This window comes from Chionomys nivalis, chromosome 22 (assembly GCF_950005125.1).
Source record: "Chionomys nivalis chromosome 22, mChiNiv1.1, whole genome shotgun sequence".
Taxonomy (NCBI): Eukaryota; Metazoa; Chordata; class Mammalia; order Rodentia; family Cricetidae; genus Chionomys; species Chionomys nivalis.
In genome coordinates, this window is record NC_080107.1 from 11,365,837 (window position 1) to 11,384,325 (window position 18,489).

The window sequence follows — 18,489 nt, forward strand, 5'->3', positions numbered from 1 at the left end:
CAGCCGAAAGACTCTAGGACGTGCAGGGGTCACCGGTAGTGAGCCTGTTCCAGAAACGCCCCTGGATCATACAGGTCCCACGATTAGCGTGTGAAGACTCGGAGAGCTACAAGAGTTCACCCTTGCCAAACAGTAGAACAAGAATTTTCCCCTAAAAACTGAAGCCAATAGGGACATCTGCACAGGCGTCTAAGTGAAGGTGTGGCAGGGGGAATAATAAAGAAAAAATTTTCGGCTGGCTACAGATCCAGAGCACTCCGCACTTAGACACACTGGGGTAGGTGCTGGTAAAAGAGAAATCTGGAGGACAGGCTCCAAAGCTACAGAGAAACCCTGTCTCGAAAAACAAACAAACAAACAAAAAAAAAAAAAAAAAAAAAGAGAAATCTGGGGGGCGAGTCAGACAACTCAGTGAGTGAAGGTGTTTGCTGCCACCTTTGCTGGCCTGAGTTCAATCCCCAGGACCCACTTGGAGGAAGGAGAGACCTGAGAGTTGTCCCTCTGGCCTTCTCGTGGATGCTGGGGCACGTGTGCTTGCGTGTGTGTGCACCTGCATGTGCACACACACACAAGTAAACAGGTAAATAAAGAAGCCAATTCAATTTTAAAAATAAAATTGAATAACCCATGAGCTTGGGCACATTAAAAATGTAAAGCTTTGACTTGAACAGGTAATGGTCATGAATCGATTATGAAAGGACCATGAGCTCCAGGCTCCACAGAAGGGAAAGCAGAACGGAGAAGACATCGGCTGAAGAGGAACGGTGACTCATTTGGTTTACTCCAGTGGGAAGACCCGAGCTAGAGGTCAATCGGTAGCTTTTTTATTGGCTAGGCCCTATGCTTTGCGTTACTGTTTATCCTGGGTTGGGTTAGGTTTGCTGGTTGACTTGGTGAGGGTTTCTATTGCTGTGATAAAGCAGCATGACCACGAGCGACTTAGGGAGGGAAGGGTTTACTGTCTGTATCACAGTCTATCAGTGAGGGAACTCAGGGCAGAAGCTGAAGCAGGGCAGGAAATGAGAGGCAGGAACTAATGCAGAGGCCACGGAGGGATGCTGCTTATTGGTTTGTTCCTCGTGGATTGCTCAGCCTGCTTTCTTATAGCACCCAGGGCCACCAGCTCGCAGGGGTACTACCCACCGTGAGCTGGACCCTCTGACATCAACCATCAATCAAGAAAATGCATCACAGCCTTGCCCTTTAGGGGGCCGAATGACCCTTTCACAGGGTCACCTAAGACCATTGGAAAACACAGATGTTTACATTAGATTCATAACAGTAGCAAAATTACAGCTATGAAGGAAGAAAAAAATAATTTTATGGTTAAGGAACTGTATTAAAGGGTTGCAGCATTAGGAAAGTTGACAACCGCTGCTCAATATCAACGTAAAAATGCAGTTCATACCGCAAAGAAAATAAAAGAGAGTTTATTCAAGAGCCAAATATTGAATTACCATGGCCTATGAACACAGATTTAAGTTACTCCAAATTCCATGTTCCAATATGGTAACAAGTTTTCTAAAATTTTTTACTGTCAAAAAAGAAAGCCAGAAGCCAGGTGGTGGAGCACACACCTTTAATCCCAGCATTCAAGGCAGAGGCAGGTGGATCTCTGTGAGTTTGAGGCCAGCTCCACTGCCAAAAAAAAAAAAGGAAAAGAAAGAAAATCATACATCAATATTTTTAAAAAATGTTTTGGGGGCTGGAGAGATGGCTCAGAGGTTGAGAGCACTGACTGCTCTTCCAGAGGTCCTGAGTTCAATTCCCAACAACTGCATGTTGGTTCACAACCATCTGTAATGAGATCTGGTGCCCTCTTCTGGCCTGCAGGCATACATGCAGACAGAACACTGTATACATAATAAATAAATAAATCTTAAAAAAAATGTTTTGGTAGGGCTGGAGAGATGGGTCAGTGGTTAAAAGCACTGACTGTTCTTCCAGAGGACTGTTGGGAATGTTATTTTAAGGTGTGTGACTTTTGTTTAAGCTGCATTTGCTCAACTCTGTAAAGCTGCATTACTATGTCTGTCTAAAACACCTAATGGACCTAATAAAGAGCTGAACAGCCAGTAGCGAGGCAGAAGCAAGGATAAGCAGAGCTGGCAGGCAGAGAGAATAAAAAGGAGAACCCAGAAAGAGGAGGAGAAAGGAGAGAAGAAGGAGGGGAGGAAGCTAGGCCCTAGTCACCCAGCCGCCCAGCCAGCCACGGAGTAAGAAGGAAAATAAGGCAGAAGTAAGGAAGATAAAAGCCCAAAGGCAAAAGATAGTTGGGTTAATTTAAGATAAGAAAAACTGGCTAGAAACAAGCCAAAATAAGGTCGGGCATTTATAACTAAGAAAAAGCCTCTGTGTGTGATTTATCCGGGAGCTGGGTGGTGCCCCCCCCCAAAAGCCAAAAAGGCAAAAGCAACTACATACAACAGAGAATCCAGGTTCAATTCCCAGCACCCACTGGGAGCTCACAACTGTCTAACTCCATGACTAGGGCACCTGGCATCCTCTCCCAGACACAGATGTAGACAAAACACCAATGCACATGAAATAAAAACAAATTTAGGAAAACATATTGGTGGAATCATCTGGAAGGTGGGTTATAGCAGAGATGGGAAACCTGTGCTATCGGCTCCCTCAGATGCTGTGTGAGGAGTTGGAGCTTTTGAGTTGGTGGAAGACAGGAGGTCTGTTCATAGATTCCAAAAGGATTGGAATTAACCACAGGATATTATGTGACTATGCCGCCCGGAGGTGGGAATTAAGTGGCTCTTTGGGTGCTAAAAATAGCCCAAGATATTTGGCTATGGACCTACAACTTTCTACTCTGTCCCCATCGCGGAAGTCAGATCAGTCAGTCAACTTTTTTTGTTTGTTGTTTTTGTTCTTTTCAAGATAGGGTTTCTCTGTGTAGCTTTGGAGCCTGTCCTTGAACTCGCTCTGTAGAGCTGGCCTCAGACTCACAGAGATCCATCTGCCTTTGCTCCCCCCATCCCCAATGCTGGGATTAAAGGTGTGCACCACCACCGCCTGGCTAGTCAGTCAGCTTTTGTGGAGGTGGGGCTTCTCTTTAGGAGATGTCACTCACAATAGTGAGACCCAAACAAACAAACAAATGAAATTAAAAATCTAAGTTAAACAAACAAAAAATGTGAAAGTTTATCCTGAGCCAATGTGAGTGACCATCACCAGGGAGCAAGGGTTCAGGTTGCCTTTGAAACAGGAATGAGTAGCCTAGGAGGCCACTAAGAATGGCCCTCACTTCCCGTTTCCCTGGTAACACTAGAAAGGGAAGCTTCCCAATTGCCCCTCCATAATATATGAGAAAATGGAGGTACTAGGGCTTTGTTGAGGTTCTTTAATCCCAGTACTTGGGAGGCAGAGGCAGGTGGATATCTGAGTTTGAGGCCAGGCTGGTCTACAAGAGCTAGTTTCCAGGACTGGCTCCAAAGCCACAGAGTAAACCTTGTCTTGAAAAAAACAAAACAAAACAAAAAAATCAAAAAACAAGGGCTGGAGAGATGGCTCAGAGGTTAAGAACACTGACTGTTCTTCCAGAGGTCCTGAGTTCAATTCCCAGCAATCACATGGTGGCTCACAGCCATCTATAATGAGATCTGGTGCCCTCTTCTGGCATACAAGCATACACGGAAGGAATGTTGTATACATAATAAATAAATCTTTAAAAAAAAAACAACAAAAAAAAACCAAACAAAAACAAAACAAAAACCTGCTGAGTTCTGAATTACCAAAGAGTCTAAGACTAGAATATGCTTCCCCATAATACGCTGGAGCGGCGGAGTACTGAAAGAAAGGAAAAGATACAGTATAGTGGTCTGCCTTTCCTGTGTTTGCCTAAAAGTAGGAAGAACTTTTAAAGATATGGTTTCCTTTGTCTTCTACGAGGGAAAGAAAGATATTGACATAAAATACAACCTGGATCCCAAGGGAATAAAAGTTGGTTTATTCTCAGTCAATGTGAGTTCTCGAGGTCCATAAGGTAGATTCACCTGAGTAAACTATTCCACTGTGACAGAGGCTATATAAAATTTCAGTCACAGGACAAAAGAAAACCATAAATCAGTGTATTTACCAAATATATTGATGAAGGCATCAGATAAGAGGGCTAGAGCAGAGTTGGAAAATCTCAGGTTGCAATAGATAGTAGTGTGTGTGTGTGTGTGTGTGTGTGTGTGTGTGTGTGTGTGTGTGAGAGAGAGAGAGGGGGGGGGGTTTCTCTGTGTAGCTTTGGAGCCTATCCTGAAACTCACTCTGTGGTCTGGTCTCGAACTCACAGAGATCCACCTGCCTCTGCCTCCCGAATGCTGGTGTGCACCACCACTGCCTGGCTTTTTTTTTTTTTTTTAAATACATTTTCTGGCTTATTTTATGTGCATTAGTGTTTTGCCATGGGAATTTTTGGGTCCTCTGAAACTGGAGTTACAGACAGTTATAAGCTGCCATATAGGTGCTGGGAGTTGAACCCAGGGTTTTCTGGAAGATCAGACAGTGCTCTTAACCACTGAGCCATCTCTCTAGCCCCAATATATAGTATTCTTGGCTCTAGAGTAGTAGAGGCTAGAGATGGGCTGTTTAATAACATTCTGGAGTTTTGCCTAGTACTATAAGGCTGTATATACAGAGGTATCCTGGGCAGGAGGTCCTGGGGTATCTAAGAAAGCAGAGGAAGCAAGACATTAGGTAGCATTCCTCCATGGTCTCTACTTCAGTTCCTATCTCCAGGTTGCTGCCCTGCTTAAGTTCTTGCCTTAGCTTCACACAGTGGTGGATTGTGATCAGGACATGCAAGCCACATAAACCCTTTTCACCCCAAGTTGTTGATTGTAGTTTGGTTGTTTTTACTCTCCGACTCTTTGGGGGGCCTGCCACCCAGTTCCCAAATAAATCACACAGAGGCGTATTCTTACTTATAAATGCCGGCCTTAGCATGGCTTGTTTCTAGCCAGCTTTTCTTAAATTATCCTATCTACCTGTTGCCTCTGGGCTTTTACCTTTTTCTATTTCTGTGTATCTTTATTTCTTACTCCATAGCTGGCTGTGTTGCTGGCTGGCCGGCCCCTGCCATTCTTGCCTACTTTTCTTGCTCCTTGATCCTTCTTTCCCAGATTTCTCTTCCCATTTATTCTGTCTGCCTGCCAGCCCTGCCTATCCTTTATCTTGCCCTGTTACTGGCCATTCAGCTCTTTATTAGACTATCAGGTGTTTTAGATAGGTACAGTATCACAGCTTCACAGAGTTAAACAAATGCAGCATAAAAGAATGCAACACATCTTTGCAGCATTAAACAAATGTTCCACAGCATTAACAAATGTAACGTATCTTAAAATAATATTCTACAACAGCTGATGATTATCATGTTTATCATAGCAACCAAAAGCACACTGGGCAGGTGTGGAGGTGGGGAGACCAAGAAGACACCAATATAAACTCTGGGCCACTATATGCACCCACACACATGTGAAAAGTTAAAAGGGCTGACTATCATCCAAGGTAACTAGCCCACGATCTCTCCCCAGTCTGGATGTTCTAGCCACTTAGCCAGCCTGCCAAGCCTTCAGAACAGATGTGAATTCAAAAAATAGCTTTGCAGTCTTACCAGCGTGGAGGTGGTACCAGAGGAATCTGTGTTAACTTTACTAATCGGCTTTGATCTGCTGCTCATTTGCTGTGCACAATAATGCTAGCCCTAGACTGGAAGTCTCTTCCCTGTGTCCGTCGCTGCTTTTTTGTTGACAACGAATTGTTTCAGGTCCCTAAAATTGCTGCAGCTTTCGTTTTGCTTATTGCAAGTACTCTGTGTGTGTGTGTGTGTGTGTGTGTGTGTGTGTGTGTGTATGAGAGAGAAAGAGAGAGAGAGAGAGAGAGAGAGAGAGAGAGAGAGAGAGAGAGAGAGAATAAATCTTAACTACGTTCTGGTCATATTACCCTCCAAATGTTCCCCCTCAGGAATTTTAATGCAGAGGAAGAAATTATCTTAGAATGGATCTTTTTACCACATAAACCGAGTAAAAAATTGGTCTCTGAATTAATTATAAAAGGAAAATTGAGACTTTGTCAATTAGTAGAAATAGACCCAGCAGAAATTATAGTACCTTTTAGTAATGATGAAATTAAAAATTTTTGGAAAGACAGTAAACCCTGGCAAAGAGCTTATACTAATTTTCTGGGAGAGGTTAATAACAATTACCCCAAAAACAAGAGAATTAACCTTATAAAGAGAACTAATTGGACTCTTCTCTGCATTGTACGTGACACACCATAACTGGAGCCCCTATATTCTATACTGATGCAAATAAGTCAGGAAGGGCAGGTTACAAATCAGAAGATTTAAGAAGGTGGAAAAAGGCCCTTATGATACTGTCCAAAAGTCAGAATTATATGCTATTCTCATGGTACTAAGGAATTTTAAAGAACCTCTCAATATAGTTACTGATTTGCAATATGCAGAGTTGTTTTTGCATATTGAAACTGCTGAATTTATACCAGATGATACAGAACCATCTTCAAAAAGTTGAGAGGTGGCTCCTGATATGAGACAGAAACACTGACTTTTTCTTTTAACCGCTTGCTTGGATTTAGAGAAGGACAGCCACTGTCCAACTTCAAAGCCAACTTTGATTTTTTTTTCAGCTTTGATTTTTAAGTGAGTTGTGACTGTAATTATACTGAGAAGTAGGGGAAATATATGTGTTTAGGTAGTGAAATTTTACTCTGCAGAGGGTATTGGTTCTATAAGTCAGATTTCTCTTTGCTTGGTGGTTCCCAGAGTTAAGGTGGTGAGTGCAGCTCCTACCCAGCAGTCCAGAGCTGGTGGAAAATGTACCTCTACCATATTGAAAGGCCAAAAGGGGTGGGGCCAGCATCCAGGGCTGCCACAACCACACTGCTTACCATTTTAAAATGCTCCTTGTCAGAAAAGGATTTCAGACACACTGTAGGACAGACTCAGACAGGAAAGACCGCCAAGCAAGACACAGTGTGTTTAAAAATGTAGGTAGGCTTCGGAGAGAGAGGAAAAAGGGTATAGATAGTTATAAGAAGAAGTAAAGTTTTTAAAGAGATAGTAAAGTAATATAAAAGAGTACAGACAGCTTTTGCCCCATCTACTGCAAGAATGAAGACCATTCTCAGCAATCAGACGGTCGACATTCCAGAAAATGTGGACATCACTCTGAAGGGGCGAACAGTCATTGTGAAGGGCCCCAGTGGAACCCTCCGGAGGGACTTCAATCACATCAACATAGAGCTGAGCCTTCTTGGGAAGAAGAAGAAGAGGCTCCGGGTTGACAAATGGTGGGGAAACAGGAAGGAACTGGCCACCGTCAGAACCATCTGCAGCCACGTTCAAAACATGATCAAGGGTGTTACACTGGGCTTCCGTTACAAGATGAGGTCTGTGTATGCTCACTTCCCCATCAACATTGTTATTCAGGAGAATGGGTCTTTGGTTGAAATCCGAAATTTCTTGGGTGAAAAATACATCTGCAGGGTTCGGATGAGGACAGGCGTTGCTTGCTCTGTCTCTCAAGCCCAGAAGGATGAATTAATCCTTGAAGGAAATGATATTGAACTTGTTTCAAACTCGGCGGCTCTGATACAGCAGGCCACAACAGTTAAGAACAAGGATATCAGGAAGTTTTTGGATGGTATCTATGTGTCTGAAAAGGGAACAGTGCAGCAGGCTGATGAGTAGACCTAAGGTACCAGTCCCAGAAACAAGCTCCGGAATTTTAATACAATTTGGGGTGTCTTTTGGGACAATAAAAGACTTGTATTCATTAAAAAAAAAAAGAGTACAGATAGTCATAGATTAAAGGAGTAAATAAAAATAAGCCACATAAAGATGGAAAGTACACAGAGTCCTTCAGGGTTCCTGTTTTATGAAAGAACTGCCAGACATTTTGCAGGATACAGAAGAAAGCAACTGATGAACTTTGCCAGTACAAGGCATAAGAGATCTTCAAATTTCCTGCTTCAGGGGAAAGTTTGCCAGATACTATGGGCCTGTAGGCTGAAGATGGATGCCTCAATGTTACAGAAGAACTTTGGGTGACTGTCCAGGTAATGAGATGTCTCTGTCAATTCTAGAGTTTTGGAAGTTGCTTTCAATGTACTTCCTGTTAACTTAGGTAATATTATATCCTTCTGCAGTCTTTGATGGAGTTGAAGAATAGATAGTTATAATTAGTTTTCCTTAGTTATGATAAAAGATAAAGTAGATATGAATATTATAACTAATTCTTTCTTGATACCTGTTTTATTATTGTAATTTTATTATCTTAAAGTTAAAACCTTTTTTATTTAGACAGAAAGGGGTAGGTGATGTGGGATTCCCCTCTGTATGCTATAAATATATTTTATTGCCATTGGTTAATAAAGAAGCTGCTTTTGGCCAATGGCTTAACAGAATATAGCCAGGCTCTTTGTCCCTGGCCATAATCGGGACCAGAGGGAAGAACAGACTCCTCCTGGCTTGGCAGAGCCGCTTCTGAAGGCACCCAGGAGTCTGGCCTCCAAGCTCTCACTTCCTCCCCAGCAGCCCCTCTCCTTTGGCCCTCAGGAACTGTTTTAGATAGTGGGTCTTAAGGCCACCACCTCCAGCATGTCTCTCTTCCTCATTCCAAACCCAGTACCCTCTCCATCCCCCACTGTCTCTCAGTGGGTGTCTCACTAAGACAAAGTCATTTAAAAGCTCGATCTCAGCCCTGCTTCTTTGGTCTGGAGAGAGTTGAAAGCATCTGCCACCTAGATCCTCTCCACATCCTGGCATCTTCATTCTTAGCCACAAGGGCACAGCGCAAACCATGGCTGTGTGTGACCCATGACATTTAGGGAAGCAATCTGCAACAAGAATAAAGGGGCTTGCTTGCCACAATTCCTTTATGAATTTCTCTGAGGCTGAGAACCCTGCAGCACCATCATTGTTCACGGGCATGCCTGTGTGACTTCTGCCCTCAGGACCTCTACTCCATGTGGCCTGCATCACAGCTCCAGTGAAACCATTGCTCATGATAGACTCAGTGGCTAGGAGGGTTGCCTATTGCTGTGGGAGTTTAGTATGGCATGCCCATAGAACGGATATGTGAATCAGGGCAATAAAATGGTCATAGGCACTGGCATCAATCATTCAAAGTGCCAATTATATATCTCATTGGGCAGTAGCACCTGTCTGTTTTCAAAGAACCAAGAAGGGTAAGACTTAATGCATTACAATTGTAATGGAAAGTCAGTCAACCTAGCAGGCAAACAATATACATTACATGGGAGATGTATTCAGGTCAGGGTGTGTTCCATTGTCAAGACACTAGACGTGCACTTTATTTCTGTGTTGATAACCTAGAGAAGCTTTAGAAGACTGCCTAAATCTAGATAAAATGTCTCTGCTGAAGATAGTATTTTCTGGCTGAGGGGTTCTGTGAAACCAGCCCTAGAGGCTATCAGAATGTCACGCCAAGGCTGGACGACTCTCACGTTCACCTTTTATTCTAAAAAGGAAGCAACTCAGCTGTAGGAATCTTCATTTTTAAGCCATAGCGTCACTGCAAAATAATACTTTACCAGGCTTGAGCCTTTGAAGTATAGTGTCAACGAGAAGCTCCTGGTTTGAATAAACCGCCCATAAGACTATTTTCTGACTTGTAAAGAAAACCATGCCGTCAGCTAGATAAGGGATTTAAAAGAAGATTAAACACAGCAACCAAGCATCCCCCAACAACTCGGGGGCCAGTAAGAGGACTCAGCAAGCACTGGCCACCAAGCCCACGGGCCCAGGCTTGATGTGTGGGTAGCGCATGGTGGAGAGAGAACCACAACCCCCAAAATTTGTCCTCTGATCTCAGCACGTGCTCTGTGACACCTATGTGCGCATGTGTACACTCACACACGAACACACTCTGCACGCACACATAGACACACAATGCACACATGCACATGTGAACGCACACACATATTAAAGCAAACACTTTTAAAAACCTTCAATCTCATTTCTATTGTACCACTTCAGGTACCTCTGGCTGTTCTGAAATTATATGGGACACTAAAAAATATTGCAAACTTTTACTTTGGCTTTGATAAAATACAAAGAAAGGCAACTCAGGTGGTCAATTATAATTTAGAATTTGCTTCACATACACAATGCTGGGTTAATAAGCATGAGCACTTTCATAAAAAATTTATTTCACACTTTTATACAAATATCCACAGGTATTTTCCAATTATGAAATAATCTTATAATGCTAGTTAGTCTAAAAACCTACCAAATGCTAACAGCCCAGTGACTTGACTTGAGATGACATTTTTTTTTTTTAACAACTATAAATTTAAACAACATGACATTCTTGTTTCTCTGTTGTCAAGCTCCCTCCCCACCCTCTTCTGGACATTCATTTCTATAACAGAGGTCTACAAACACTATCAAGATATCAGCTTCTTCGTCGTGTCCTTCAAAGCCAGTATGTTCAGCTTCAAGTTACCCAAGCAAGAAACTGAGACTTTAAATGCCATTAGGACCCGTGGTAGAGAACATTTGTAAACAAGGTATCATTTGTAAAATTATTTTGTGAGTGAAAATGCCAAAGTAGAACCAGAATAAGAGTTTTTTAATATCTTAAGGGTATAATGTTTTATGAAAGAAAGAAAAAAAAAAAAAAGGCTTAAAACTCCAAAGCAACAACGGCACATTTAGCAACGCTTTGTTCTTTAAAAGACTGAGAAATGGCTGGGATGTAGCTCAGTTGGCAGACCGCTGGCCTAGCATGCACAGAGCCCCAGGTTCGGTCTCAAGCGCTGCATAAAGGTGGCAAACACCTGTAATCCCAGTCCTGGGGATGGGGGGTCAGGGCGGGAGGCAGGAGGGTCAGCAGTTCAAGACTATTCCTAGCTACCTAAGGAGCTCAAGGCCAGCCTGGGTTACTTGAGACCCAGTCTTAAAAAAAGACAGAGAACTGCTTTTTACAATCTCCAAACAAATTAGCACCTCTTTGCTGCTGCTTCATATAACTTAATTATTTTAAAGTACAATTAAAAAATCAGCTTTGATAATATATTCAATCTCTGTTGAATATATAGAAAAATAACTGGTTTCCCCCTCCTATGATTTTAACAAACAAAACCCCCAGGCATTGCTAGGCAAGCACTTCAGCAATGAGCTAACCCTCCTGCTCTAGGCCCAAAGGGCTTGTTAAATAGTCACAAGTCATCTGGAGGAATTTAGATTGGGGTGAACAATTTTTAAAAAAATTAAACAGGGACTCGCTGGTTGAATGGTTCCGATGTATTTAAGAAGCTGAGCGCCACGGCTCTCCATCTGTCTGGTGCGGCTGTTTTGGCGACAGATGCTCTTCAGTAGTCTCACACTGGATTGGTCTGGATCCACACGTGCACTCGCGTCAAGTCCTGAATACACAGTGCTGACAGCAGTGAGCGAGCACACAGACCCTAGAGTTCAAGGAGCAAACTCACTTCCTCTCAGAGTTCTGAAAGTTACAGCACGGAGTTCAGAAGTTCCACACAGGGCTCAACACCATGCAACACCCAAGGCCGGGCAAGGAGGAAACTCTCTGGGTTGAGGGAGAGCCTGCCAGTGAGGAGATGGTGTCATTTTAAAAACAATCCTTGCATGTTTATAAAGAACGTTCTCTTTGCGGTAAATACTCAAGGTCAGAACAAATGACCTCCTAGGTTCTCACTCTGATTGTTTAAACCATCCTGAAGCATCTTTGGCCTATTAGTCAATAGCAAGATGGCTTGAAGAAAAAATAAATACATATAAAAAAGTGTAACTAGCATTCAAGTCTGCCGCGCCTGTGCTTAGTCACGAGGGAGGCGGGAACCTGCGTGCGTTGGCATCGGCAAGGACCCTCACTTGTGGGAAATGGAAAGAGAAGGCAAGATGGCAGCAGCACCTCCTATTGCACATTTAAGACAGAACTCTGAACAGAGACAAAGCTATCCAACGGCAGAGTCTTGAGCCAAGGGGCAAGTCACTTGCAGGTTCTCCAATCTTATGAGGACGCTTGTCGGGGCAGGGCGGGATGGCCACTCTATTCGCATGGGTGACGGTGGGGGGGCTCCTTCTTCCTGGGCTATCAGGAGAGAATGTCCCAGGAGTGCAGGTGGGCAGGCCCTGCCCCAGCACATGCAATGTGTCAGTCACACCAAAAACAAAGGCAATCTGGAAAGTTAAATTAAGGCAGTTAAAGAAAATTCCCCTCTGAAAGTCTTAAATTTGGCTGTGCAAAACAGGAGCCTCAGGTGTAACAGTATCCACAGTGGAAACAGCGGGTCCCCACTATGTGCCGTCAGTCTGGAATCGTACTTCAGGTGCTGAGCAGCCTTCGGGCCCACCTGAATTTCTGAGTTGGGAAGAACAAGAGGGACTCTGGGTAGCGCGAAGCTCTCCTCAGTCTCTATGAGTAACTTTCATTTTCATTCCACTTTGTGATCCACTGTTTCTTTTCGAGGTTATCATTGTGTTTTTCGTCTTTGATCTCTCGCTCTTCTTTCCGGATCCGAACAGCGTGGTATCGGGGGACGCTGTCATCGTACCTAGAGCGCTTAAAGAATCCACACTGGAGAAGGGGAGGGGGACAGAAGAACAAGGCGGAAGTTAGTTAGTCTGAAGACCACATGCACTAAACCAGAACATCTAAACGTTCAGTTCAGCTAGGTATACTTCTGGAATGCCGAGAACAAAAACTATTTTCTTTAAGAAAACAACTGGTTGAAAAGAAACAACCAGTGGGGACAGACAAGGGGAACAGATGTGGGACTCGAAGAAAAGTCCATTTCATCTTCTTTACATTTTACATTTTTTTTTTTTTTTGGTTTTTTGAAACAGGGTTTCTCTGTAGCTTTGGAGCCTGACCTGGAACTCCCTTTGTAGACCAGGTTGGCCTCGAACTCCCAGAGAGCCACCTGCCTCTGCCTCCTGAGTGCTGGGATTAAAGGCGTGCGCCACCACCGCCCGGCTATAACTTGAGCTATTTCTTGACTAGCGATTTAAACATTTTGTAAAACAGTGCCTTTATGTAAAAAAAAAATCACTATATAAATAAAAGATATAATTTTCATATTACTAGATCATTATAAAAACAACTTATATGTGTGTGTAAGGAACAGGAACTTGCTATATAGCCTAGGATGGCCTCGAACTCAACATCCTCCTGCTTGATCTTCCCTAGTTCTGGGTGACAGCCATGTGTATACCACACTCAGCTTAAGAACATTTCTCTAAAGGCTTAAAAAAATTACTTTCTATCCCTCTCCCATTAATAAACTGTAAATCAGATCACAAGTCATTTTACAAATACTATTTGGCACGCCATGTTCTTATGGGTCCATTTTAGACTGTTCTCTCCTCTAGGGGCTTTGCATCATTGCACTGGCTAGACTCCCTGGGGTGCTTCCAATGTAACTGCTTTGTTAATAAGTTACAAAGTAATTAATTGTATTGTATAATACTGTCGGTGAGTCAAGAACCTCCCAGGACTCAAGGGCGGCATCACCACACTGAATTCTGGAGTACTTGCCAATTTCTCCTCTTCATTTGAAAACAGAAAAGGGAAGAAAGAAGGGAGGGGCTGTCGGGGGAGGGAGAAGAGGAGAAGCCAAATTATCAAAGCTTATTTACTTAGAGAAAAAAATTCAATTCGAACTGGAGTACATTTTAAAAATATACCAGAATTTTTTGAACCAGATTAAAAAATATCTATAAATAAGAAACAGACATTTTTCTTTTTTCTTTTTTAAAAAGGAGTCTTTTCAAATGTAACAATGCAGCTTAGGAGAAGGAGCTATATAGAACGGTTGGCTAATGTCCTTTGTGACAGAGACAGGAATGGGGCGTTTATACTGACGAATGTTGTGTTAAAAAGATACCATGAGGCGAGACAAAAGTCACAAATCAATAGGCCAAATGGGCCAAGAAGTTTTGTTTAGGCCATTTCTACACGGACTCCTTTGTAATGCTACACAGAAAAGCCAATATGCGAATTAAAAAATATGACTGCTGTCTGCCCCATCTGAAAACAGAAGGCAATGAAGTCAGGTCAAAATGGCCATGTTGGGATCACTGTGTCAACGCCACAGAAAGGAGCTGCAGCAGTCACTGCACCCCTCTTGCCCACAGTAAAGAAGAAGGAACCACCAACTACTGATTCCTGTTTCCATGGGTTTGCCAATTGTAGGGGAAAACATGAATTAAAAATCAACTGAGAACCAAGGTGGAGTAAAGTCTCTAGAATGTGAAACACGGTCAAACTCCATTACAACACACGGCACTTTGGGACTTTTTTTTTTTTTTTTGCACACTGAGGGTTATCTGGGCAGAGGACCATCTCCTGTAGCACACAGGAAGTCCGTTGTGCTGCCAATCATTCTTTGTTGTAATGGCCTTTGGCCCAGAAGAAATACAAGGGAAAAGGGGAAGCTGCATGCTCAGCTAGCAGAAATCACGTTCAAGCGGCAGTAGGAAGCAACCCCAAGCCTGCCCCATCCATCACTCCAGAGCCAGGACAACAAAATGATGACAGGGAGAAGGAAGCCTCTGCACAGGAGAAACCCAAGGTCTCTCTCCCACATGCAACAGGTTACGCAGGCAGTTGACAAAGCGTCTATCCCCGGGAAATTCCAAAATGAACAAGAAATCTGGACTGATTTCTCATGCACCTTTGAAATTCCCAGTGGGATACAATGTAACAACACACGGCAGACTGGGCTGCTACGGAGATCTCGACACCTAGTTACACAAACAGTGTGCTTGTTTTCATTGCTGTGGGTGTTGCTTGACAAGAGCACAAAACAACTCACCTGCACGAAAGATTCTCTGTGCATTATCAGACAACCGAGCGTTCAAGTAAAACAACAAAATAAATAAATAAATCCAAGCAAGGCAAGCCAGTGTGGACACTTGGAAACATCTGTTAATGGGACACACACAGCAAGCTGCCGCTCTTAAGTTAGCTACCACAACCACAGCAGGTCCCACAGCTAGCGAGGACAAACACCGATCAATTACCAAGTACGGAAGTAGATCAATACTATGCATCGGAAGTGAGCCTCTCTTTATCAGATGGCTGAGTATGGATCTCAGCCTTGTGATAGGTGGCATCGTAATGATCTTTCTTATTTCTCTTGAAGAAACCACACTACAAGGAAGCAAGGTATTCAGTCAATTGTACAGTTCTGTGTTTGTTCGGAAGCTAAAGAAAAGAACACCTCAGGTTTTAACCCAAGCGAGCAGCTGCTGCGCTGGCCACGTCGAGCCAGCATTTAACAGAGTATCACGCGACATCTCTACAAAGATGACACACACTGGCTGACTGACTTTTCTATTTGTAGCAGAAGTCTTGAGGTCATCCTAAAAGGAAAATGCATGCACATTTGACTGGAACGTGGGTGAATTTTTTTTTCTTGCACAACAGACTTCAAAAAATCTACACATTCACTTCTGCAGGCTACTGAGACAAGGGACGGAAATATAAACCCTGCAAAATTCAGCCCCAGTCAAAATAAAACACAGATATAGTGTATCTATCTGCTGTTGCTCTAAGTCGTAAGGAACAATATTTTCTCCTGGAGGCCTCCGACCAACTGGTAACGTGAATAAATTCGAATGAAGGGGTACTTGCTGTCATTTCCCCTGAATTCTGAATGCAACCCCTAAATGGCAGGAACCCATGCACCTCAGCTCAGGCCACTCCAAGTGAATATAAATGTGTAATCCCTCTCTCTGCTATTACATCCTTCATTCAACAATGGTGGACTGTCCCTATTTTCCTTCATCTAGTTCATGGGCTATAGGAACTATCTTTTGAAATAAAATCGGATCAAATAAATCTCCTGGCAAAATTGTGCCTCCGAGTCTGGCAACTCATGAAGGAAGAAGATCTAGATCCTCCCACCACAGGGTTGGGAGCCAACGGCTACACACGGTTATTCAAGTTTAGACAAATTTCAATTGTACGGGCCCCAGGTGACTCCTGGCTATCGTGGGGCAGTGCCATTCCAGAATATTTCCATATTACAGCTCCCTCTACCACGTTTGGACCGAAACAGCCTACTTCATAAACATGGTGGCTATCGGGGTGACACGCAGTGAGTGCGCACAGCCAGGCTGCAGTCATGAGAACTAGTAAAGAGGGCAGGAAGAAAAGTTCACCAAAAATGAATAGTCTTAAATAAGAGTCTGAGGACTTCTCCTTTAATTCCAGAAGAACCCCTGTGTAAAAGCCAGTGTTTAAAAAGCAGGAAAAGGCAGGGTTCCTCTGGTTAGAGTGGAGCTCTCTGCTGCAGCTTTGACACGGCTGTGGATGGACAAAGCTCAATTTAAAGACGGCTGAGCTAGATTCCATCTTTCCCTCCTTCCACAGTGCTGGAGACTGAAACTCCTTTCTGATCCTAAAATTCTGAGATTTTTAAATACCAATAATTTCATTTATAAAGAAGAATATGAAGTAGTAAAGCTGACTTCCACATGGAGTTTGAGAGCCTGTTTAGAATCCACCTCAGACTATGAAAATGAAGAATGTCAAGGAACCCAATAATAATTTAATCTGATCCTATTATTGGCAGCTGAGCCCCCAGGGAGCTGATATGATTTGTCCAACATTATATACAGCTCAGGTATCTTAACACTGCCTCTCGCCATGACTACATAAGGATTCAGGACTGCCAACAAGACCCGCTCTGGGAAAAGACTGACCTTGTTAACTCTTCCAGAGAATGCAAGCTCATCCTCAGGTCTCAAAACCCCAAATTAATGTTTTTTCCTGTCAGATAACTGTGGCAAGAGCTCTAATATCGACTGGCTGTATTTGTCAGATAAACTTTTTGCTTGTGATACACCTGAGGAAAGCTGACTAAAATCTGCACGTCGGGGACACCACTGGTACAGACAGATACCACATCTCCACCCCAGTCCTCAGCCTGGCAAGAGGAAGTGGTTCGAAAGAATGGGGGGGAGGGGGACACTCAAAGTCAGAACCCTTCATCTGTTGTACTCCAGGACACGATGGGAGGGAAAGGGTGGTTTGAGCCTAGCACATTCTGAATTACTTCACCCCAAGTCCTCTGGAATGACATACTTGGCACTGTGGTAGGAATGCTAGTATTTCTGCAGTGAAACCCATGAACTGAAAGAGCGAGACTGTAAATATTCTCTCTCCACGGCACAGTTCTGCCAAGTCAGTCAAACTTTTCAGTTCCCAGAGATTTCTGCAGTCTGGAATTACAGATAAAGACTGCGGGACTCCATGACTCCCTGGGACTCACCTAGGACCTACGGAGGTTGTCCTCTGTTGACTAATGTTCATAACCATCTACCACCTGGTCTTTTGATGACATGGCCAAAGTCTAATGGGAACATTATACTGAACCCGGATGTTCATCACGCTTGCTACAGGCCGAGGACCCTTGAGATGGAGTATTCATCATGCCCTGTTCTGCTCCCAGCCTAGCTATAAGGGCAATGCTTCCTAGTGGCTGTCGTGAAGGCTTCTGTACAGAAGAGGGAATTAGCAGGAACTTACTATCAGATTAAACTGCGATCTGTCTATTTGGCTTAGATTTAGGGGTCGATCTTAGGTACAGAAAATGCTAAGAAAGTAGTAAACTTCAGATTTATTCTTTACTAAACACGCTGAATTATGAATAAGACCTCAAAATTACTTCTTTAGACACTTCATACATACCAACAAAGAATCTCTAAATATAAATTATTAGGTAGATAAACAAATATTCCCTGTAAGATTCTCTCAGATTTGGTGTATACTGGAAAAGTTTCATGATAAAATATCGGGGGGAAAAGGATCAATGAAAAAGGAAAACGCAAATATGTCAGTGTCAATCCTCATTTTTTAAAAAACATGAAGTAAAGTTTACATGCGAAAACTCAATCGACAGACAAGACTTACCTTCCACAGTAAAAACACTAACAGAGCCAGCATCAGAATCCCAGCAAGGACAGCCAGGAGGATGATCCACCAAGCTATGCCCGAATACTGAGCTACAGTCTTAGAGGGAAACACCGTCACGCGAACCTACAGGGTACAAAAGAAAGACCACGATAAACCAGGTGCTAGCTGTCAGCCAGCATGGATGGCTTCAGTTCTGCTCAGTTTTGCTTCTGAACACATTCTGAATGAAAAAGTGCATGGATGGACAAGTCACTTTCTGCTGAGAGACCCTTTTTCTCAATAACAGAACTCTGCTTCAATGGATTTTTTTTATCTGGAAACTGGAAAGGTCTAGGTTGTACTTTGTTGCTAACTGAACTCTTAAACTATTTTTTTTTTTTTGCTTTTAAAGAAAATCGGAGAAAACTAAACAATGAATCACCAAGTATCCATTCTTCCCTTGTCAATCTGAACAGCAGCAGCAGATAAATATGTTTCACCACAATTACACAATTTGTTTTGTTTGTTTGTTTTTTAATCTTGCTGTGCTGGGCTCAAGTCTTGTGCATGTGTAGTA

General features: G+C 43.0%; 2 protein-coding genes across 4 annotated transcripts in view; one reads left to right on the forward strand and one right to left on the reverse strand.

Annotated features, from left to right (window-relative positions):
• The first annotated feature begins 7,132 nt into the window (after window positions 1-7,132).
• LOC130864853 (60S ribosomal protein L9-like) lies at window positions 7,133-7,735 on the forward strand. Its single transcript, XM_057755666.1, has one exon. The coding sequence runs from the start codon at window positions 7,133-7,135 to the stop codon at window positions 7,709-7,711; it is 579 nt and encodes a 192-aa protein (XP_057611649.1). The 3' UTR covers window positions 7,712-7,735.
• A 2,331-nt stretch (window positions 7,736-10,066) lies between these two features.
• Window positions 10,067-18,489, reverse strand: part of Itga6 (integrin subunit alpha 6) — a 68,023-nt gene continuing 59,600 nt past the window's right edge. For 2 of the 3 annotated variants that reach the window (XM_057754998.1, XM_057754995.1), the window contains 2 exons: window positions 17,931-18,056; window positions 10,067-12,587 (listed from right to left, as the gene is read on the reverse strand). In XM_057754998.1, coding sequence (XP_057610981.1) covers window positions 12,426-12,587; window positions 17,931-18,056 — 288 coding nt within the window. In that variant the 3' untranslated portion in view covers window positions 10,067-12,425. Of the gene's footprint in view, window positions 12,588-15,034; window positions 15,165-17,930; window positions 18,057-18,489 lie in introns of all 3 variants that reach the window. The other variant, XM_057754997.1, reaches the window with a different exon arrangement.

Excerpts from the sequence above, each read along its gene's own strand:
- LOC130864853 (XM_057755666.1), top strand. The coding sequence starts at position 7,133 with ATGAAGACCATTCTCAGCAATCAGACGGTCGACATTCCAGAAAATGTG.